General features: G+C 44.0%; 1 protein-coding gene across 5 annotated transcripts in view; it reads right to left on the reverse strand.

Moving 5' to 3' along the window:
• The window catches only part of adad1 (adenosine deaminase domain containing 1 (testis-specific)), a 53,630-nt gene extending 51,310 nt beyond the window's left edge, over positions 1-2,320 (reverse strand). For all 5 annotated transcript variants that reach the window (XR_003693511.1, XR_003693510.1, XM_028588985.1 and 2 more), the window contains exons 1-3: positions 1,969-2,320; positions 915-1,100; positions 579-719 (exon numbers count right to left, since the gene is read on the reverse strand). Coding sequence is in view for 3 of the 5 variants with exons in the window: in XM_028588985.1 (XP_028444786.1) it covers positions 579-719; positions 915-1,080 (307 nt within the window). In the remaining 2 variants the exon portion in view is untranslated. The remainder of the gene's footprint in view (positions 1-578; positions 720-914; positions 1,101-1,968) is intronic.
• Positions 2,321-7,182: the final 4,862 nt, after the last annotated feature.

A 7,182-nucleotide genomic window follows, 5' to 3' on the forward strand; every position in this document is an offset into this window, starting at 1 on the left:
GAGATGAGTGGTACCCGGTGGGGTCTTCTGCTGGTGTAGCCCATCCGCCTCACAGTTGTGCGTGTTGTGGCGTCACAAATGCTTTTCTGCATACCTCGGTTGTAACAAGTGGTTATTTGAGTCAAAGTTTATCTTCTAAAAGCTGGAATCAGCCGGTCCATTCTCCTCTGACGTCTAGCATCAACAAGGCATTTTCGCCCCCCAGGACTGCAGCATACTGGATATTTTTCCTTTTTCAGACCATTCTTTGTAAACCCTAGAAATGGTTGTGCATGAAAATCCCAGCAACTGAGCAGATTGTGAAATACTCAGATCAGCCCGTCTGGCACCAAGAACCATGCCACGCTCAAAGTTGCTTAGATCACCTTTCTTACCCATTCTGACATTCAGTTTGGAGTTCAGGAGATTGTCTAGACCTGGACCACACCCCTAAATGCATTGAAGCAGCTGCCATGCGATCGGTTGATTAGATAATTAACGAGAAAGTTAACAGGTGTTCCTAATAATCCTTTAGGTGAGTGTATAATATGTGCAATGGGCAGACATGCGCACAGACATGCTGCGAAGCTTTACTGTACCTGTAGTCACCGTCTCCTTTATTTCCAGGTGAAACTGCAAAACCTGGGCAAGCTGATGGAGCAAAGACACGGCATGCGTCTCGCCTTGCGTGTATTTGTCAATCAGCACTTTAGGTGAAACTGTTGGCTTGGCAGCATGACCTTAAGTAGTGAAATAAGAAAAGTGCAGAATAAAATAAAATAAAATATTTAACAGCCCTACAACAGAAACCAGATCTCACAGGGGACGATGCAGTCTAAAAGTTATCTGAATTAGTTATTAAATGAATTAACACTGGTGAGATGTTGCTACTAACAGTCATGTGGGATTCAAGCAAATCATATTCTGAAACCCACCACGTTCATATGTACTTTCCCCTTGTTGGTTAAAGACATCGTTGCTAGGATGATTCAATGTAGCCAGAGTTTTGTATGATTCAGTCGTTGCAGGTAAATTCTTCCTGAGGATTTGTGAAAAAGAGGCTCCTCTGGAACCTCGAAATGATCCCCGGCCTGGAAACATCCTGAAACCTTAAACGGTTACTGAAAAGAGGAAAAAACAAAACAAAAAAGGAGTGATTCTGACAAACACAGACATGTTGGGTTTACCTAGTAACATTTGAAGACATGGGGGTCCTTAAAAAGGGTTCAAGGGCATCCAGTTACTGGCCTAATCTTAACAGCTGTAACCACCTAGGTTAGCAAGTGGTATAAGTTATTGCATATTCAAAAATATGGTAACAATATAAATATCCTTATATAGCCTATAGACTTGGGTTATCTGCAGAGATGTAGTTAACCCTGCAACTCACTAGAATTTGGGAGATTTTCCCTTGTCATCAATACGTAGTTCCCAAACGTTTTACATCAAGGACTTTGAGGTTTTCTTACAGAAAGTGCATTAAACACATGGATGGAATTGGTGATAATAAATTACTACCCCCCCTTGGGCTGGAGGACCCCTTTGGGAACCACCGGCGGAGTTCAATATATTGGTAACTTGACCTAAGCGTTGCCATTTGGAGACTTGCTTAGCTAGCTAGCTATATGTTAAAAAGTTAATTTCGCGCTTTTCTATAGCCTACCAATATGAATATAGCTAACTATATGTTGAAGTTAACCGTTCCTTTGACTTTAGTTAGGGACGTACTGTTAAGAGTTAGGAATTTTATTTTTTTAAACACCTCTAACGTTATCCCTCACGTTTGTAGGAAGATAGCTAGCTAGCTAGACGTTAACGTTAGGCAGTAATAAAGACATCACGCTAGCTATCTAAACATCGAATTTCCTAGTTCACCACGCCCAGAATTGATGCCGAATTTTTAGTGGACGATTCATATTCAACAAACCCCAAAAGTTTTTATATTTTACATCTGAATTGATATTTAACCGTTTCAAAACCGCCTCTTACCGTTTACGTGAAGTTCTTCTTTTTCTTCTTCTTCTTCTTCTTTTTCTAATTCTTTTTTTCTTCTTCTTCTTCTTACGTAAAACTCCTCGTTTCGTCTTACGTGCGTTGGCGGTGTCGTTTGAAGGCGGCGTGCGTGCTGATCGATTTTTGGTTTCAACCGTTTTTCACAAGTTGGAATAAAATATCTAAGACGTTTTCTAAGCACCCTAAAGGCTAGTTTATTTCAAATGTGCACACATTTACATCCGTATCAGTGAGTAGGAATTTCTCCTTTGCCAAGATAATCAATCCACCTGACTAGTTCTGGCATATAAACAGTATTAAGCCTACACAGGTGTGCTTTGGGCTGGTCACAATAAATCTCCTATTATTATATGCAAATAGAGTAGGTAGGGCCTAATCAGATGGCAGAAGCCTATTGGAACAGACATGGTTTCTTAATGAAAGCTATATATCTTTTCATCTCTGCATGAAGGAAACCAAAACTGTTTATTAGGTTATGAGTTGCAAGATTTTATTTCTGACCTGTTAGCACCTTTGACCTGGAGTCAAGTCACTTTTTAGACCCAACATGTTTAAAGGTTTTCTTCCATTGAAACGTAGTGTAAGTAGGCCTCTTATGAAACATTTAAGGGGGAGGTAATGAAAAAGGGGCTTCCTATCTCACCTTCTGCCCCCCTCGCTGACACGATGAAAGTTGTGGTATAGCGGTACACAGGGGCAGCTTCCTCCTCTCAGACATGCGTTCACACTCCGTTTCCTACTCTCAATATCTGCAAACTTAATGCATCTTAACTAAGACTAAAATATGTTCAGTTGAGTCATTTTGTTTCTGAGTCCCTCCAAGTGTCCTGTTGACAGGTTTTGTAGTTTCGGAATTTCCCTTCATCCGAATCACTACAAATAGGTATGTGCACTGGCATATTTTGTCACCTCATACTAATATTAATACTGTGGGTTTTTTACACTTTCCCCACTATGTTACTTTTAGCACTTTGTTTATAGCACAGTCTCAGGTAATGATAAAAGGAAAATAAAAAGGCAGGTCACAGGACATTTGACCTAGTATTTTCACTATAGCAGTGAAAATACAGTGAAAATATGGGGGGGGGGGATAAACAAATGAGTTTGCTAATGCTAGTGTGCTGACATTAGTCATTTATTTCAATAAAATTCAAAAAGGTTGTTTTTTATTACAATAGTTGCAACAGTATGGTTAATGATTAATCATAATATCAGTTTACATGGGGTGTGGGGCATGTTTGGCTAAATGGCGGCATGACAGAAAAAGTATGAGAACCAATGCTTACATGGTATAAGTCCATTGCCCCATTATATAACTTTAGCTAGTATTAGCCAAAGTGCTGCAGTGCAGTGGTTGTGAGGGGCTGGCTGCCTGTGGTTAGGGACTTGATGGACCTCATGCAGGAAACTGCTAGAAACTTAACTTTGTGTATGTTAAAGGGTCTTTATGAAAGGCTACTGGCTTCTGTGTTTTCAATTCCCCCCTTGAACAATGACATATCTCAACGGGGGGCAATGATTATCAATTACAAGAGTGTAAAAGTGAAATGGAACAAGCAGCCCACAGCCAGCGAGCAGTGAAGGTCACCACAGGAACAAACATGGTTTTACACCCCCGCAGAAAGGGACAGAATTTGAGTTGACTTCTCTGAACAGTCACACTTGAAAAGGGAAAGGACGCTGTCTGAAATGAGTTTGCACGCTCCATCCTCCTGTTAATCTTCCCATAAGCAGCTAAGATAAAGGAAAAACTTGAGTCACTCGACCTTGAGTATGTGTCCTTAACCTCGACCCAGTGTTCTCATTAATGAAGCTAGAGGTGAAGCCGTTTGTTGTTTGTTTTTCTTATTAATAGGGAGAATTTATGGTTTACATGTTTGCAGAAACTATTTGTATTTTGTGAATGGTCCCTTTCCACATTTCTTTTTAAAAATCCAGTTTGGGCATTTAGCTGGAACTCTATAGACCTTTGTAAGAGAGTAAAAGAAGAGGAACAAGTATAAATTGTAAAACGAAAATAGACATAACTAATATTTATGTTTCCGCAGGACATGTGCAGTTAATGTGTATGCAAATGATGACCTTTTGATAGAGTAAAAGCAGAGGAACAAGTGTAAATTGTAAAAATAGACACAACAAATGTTTATGTTTCCGCAGCACAAATGTGCGGTTAATATGTACGCTAATGACGAAGGCATAATTGCTCAAGAGAGAAGGTTGAAAAGTTTATCAATCTATTGTGGGGTTGTTGCTTCAGCATGGAAAGATCACAACAGCCTCGATCGGAAATGAAACCCTTAACTCTGGAAATATTTGCTGTTATTAATAACTTGGTGCACGTCTGCACCCTCTTACCAATTTGGAAAAGCTAAACCCCAACAGAAAGCCAATAAAGGCAGTGGAATTTCCCCCGCTGAGTGAGATTTTCAGGACTGCACCAAATCCAACTCAGACAGAAACCTTTTTTTTATTTAACATGATTTTGAAAAGAAAAGGATGCAGACAGACAGACTAGAGTAAGATGCTAGTATGCAAGAGTTCATGACACACAGGATCTGATGTAATTTGAAGCTACCCACAAACACTTGCACATAGATGACGTATATGTATATTAATATTATTTTTACTCCCACCCACGACAGCATTATGATAAATAGACTGGTTTATTAAACTGACATTCAATTCAATTCAATTCAATTCAATTCAATTTTATTTATAGTATCAAATCATAACAAGAGTTATCTCAAGACACTTTACAGATAGAGTAGGTCTAGACTATAATTTACAAAGACCCAACAATTCCAGTAATTCCCCAAGAGCAAGCATTTAGTGCGACAGTGGCGAGGAAACCATCCGGGTGGAGAGGTTTGTGTGTCCCTATGAACCTGAGGGCTGTGTTGTCTGGAGCTGTGTGCTCCTGGTAGGGTCTCCCAAGGCAAAGTGGTCTCAGGTGAGGGGCCAGACAAAGAATGGTTCAAAAACCCTATGAGCCAACGAGGAAGAGGTGAAGTTACCCTGCCCTGAGGAAGGCCGGGGCCCCCAGTCTGGAGCCAGGCCCAGATGGCGGGCTCGTCAGCGAGCGCCATGTGGCCGGGTTTGCCACGAAGCCCGGTCGGGCACAGCCCGAAGAAGCAACGTGGCAACTCCCTCTCCATCCCACGGGCCCACCACCTGTGGGAGGAACCGCTGGGGTCGGGTGCGCTGCTACACGGGTGGCAGTGAAGGTCAGGGGCCTCGAAGGACCAGACCCATGCAGCAGACGCTGGCTCTGGGGATGTGGAATGTCACCTCTCTGTGGGGGAAGGAGCCGGAACTGGTGCGGGAGGTGGAGCGCTACCGGTTAGATCTGGTGGGGCTTACCTCTACGCACAGTCTCGGTTCTGGAACCACACTCCTGGATAGGGGTTGGACTCTTTTCTTCTCCGGAGTTGCCCAGGGTGTGAGGCACCGGCCGGGTGTGGGGATACTCACAAGCGCCGCTACGTTGGAGTTTACCCCGGTGGAAGAGAGGGTCGCCTCCCTATGCCTGCGGGTTATGGCGGGGAAAACTCTGACTGTTGTTTGTGCATATGCACCAAACAAGTTTTCGGAGTATTCGGCCTTCTTGGAGACCTTGAGGGGAGTCCTGCATGGGGCTCCAGTGGGGGACTCCATAGTTCTGCTGGGGGACTTCAATGCGCACATGGGCAATGATGGAGACACCTGGAGAGCCGTGATTGGGAGGAACGGCCTCCCTGATCTAAACCAGAGTGGTTGTTTGTTGTTGGACTTCTGTGCTAGTCATGGATTGTCTATAACGAACACCATGTTCGAACATAGGGATGCTCATAAGTGTACTTGGTACCACTAGCACCCTAGGCCAAAGGTCAATGATCGATTTTATAATCGTTTCATCTGATCTGAGGCCGTGTGTTTTGGACACTCGGGTGAAGAGAGGGGCGGTGCTGTCAACCGATCACCATCTGGTGGTGAGTTGGGTCAGGGGGTGGGGGAAGACTCTGGACAGACCTGGTAAGCCCAAACGGGTAGTGTGGGTAAATTGGGAACGTCTGGAGGAGGCCCCTGTCCGACAGACTTTCAACTCACACCTCCGGTGGAGCTTTTCGTGCATCCCTGTGGAAGCTGGGGGCATTGAACCCGAGTGGACAATGTTCAAAGTTTCCATTGCTGAAGCTGCGGCGAGGAGCTGTGGTCTAAGGGTCTTAGGTGCCTCAAGTGGCGGTAACTCCCTAGGGAGGTGTTCCAGGCACGTCCAGCTGGGAGGAGGCCTCAGGGAAGACCCAGGACTAGGTGGAGGGATTATATCTCCAACATGGCCTGGGAACGCCTCAGGATCCCCCAGTCGGAGCTGGTTAATGTGGCTCGGGAAAGGGAAGTTGATGTCCCCTGCTGGAGCTGCTCCCCCCGCGACCCGATACCGGATAAGCGGGCAAAGATGGATGGATGGATAGTGGCGACGAAAAACTCCTTTTAGGAAGAAACCTCGGGTGGTGAGGAAAACTTCCTTTTAGGGAGAAACTTTGGACAGATCCGGGCTCTTGGTAGGCGGTGTCTGACGGTGCCGGTTGGGGGTGTGATGAACAGTGGCAATAATAGTCACAATAAAGATAATGGAACAGTGACTAGAAATAGTAGTTGTAGTAGTTTATGGCTTAGCAGAGCACTGTAGGGCGTTACAGGGCATAACAGGGCATAGCAGGACGTAGCAGGGCATAGCAGGACATATCAGGGCACTGCAGAGGGTAGCAAGGTGTAGCAGGGTGTAGCAGGGTGTAGCAGGGCGTAGCAGGGCGCGGAGCAGGACTACAATGACAGGTGCAACCATAATTTGGCAGTGTTGGGAAAGTTCACTTTCTACATGAACTAGTTCAAAGTTCAGTTCACGAATTTTAAAATGAACTAGTTCAGTTCATAGTTCATACTTCAAAATGTTGAACTAAGTTCACAGTTCCAAAAATGAACTAGTTCATAGTTCTTTTTTTCCATATGTTGCCGCGAGCTATTATTTTTCAAAATTATTGCCACAGCCCATATAGAACCACAGACAGCAATTATTTTATCAGTTTTAACACTGAAACTATGCGTCAGATTTAATCTTCATATCCAATCAGTTCAATGTGCCGTTTCAGGTTTGCTGTGGATGTGACTGAAGTGCAGATTTTCGTTTTGAAAGCCGGAGGGCAAAGTTTG

Source organism: Perca flavescens, chromosome 10 (assembly GCF_004354835.1).
Source record: "Perca flavescens isolate YP-PL-M2 chromosome 10, PFLA_1.0, whole genome shotgun sequence".
NCBI lineage: Eukaryota > Metazoa > Chordata > Actinopteri > Perciformes > Percidae > Perca > Perca flavescens.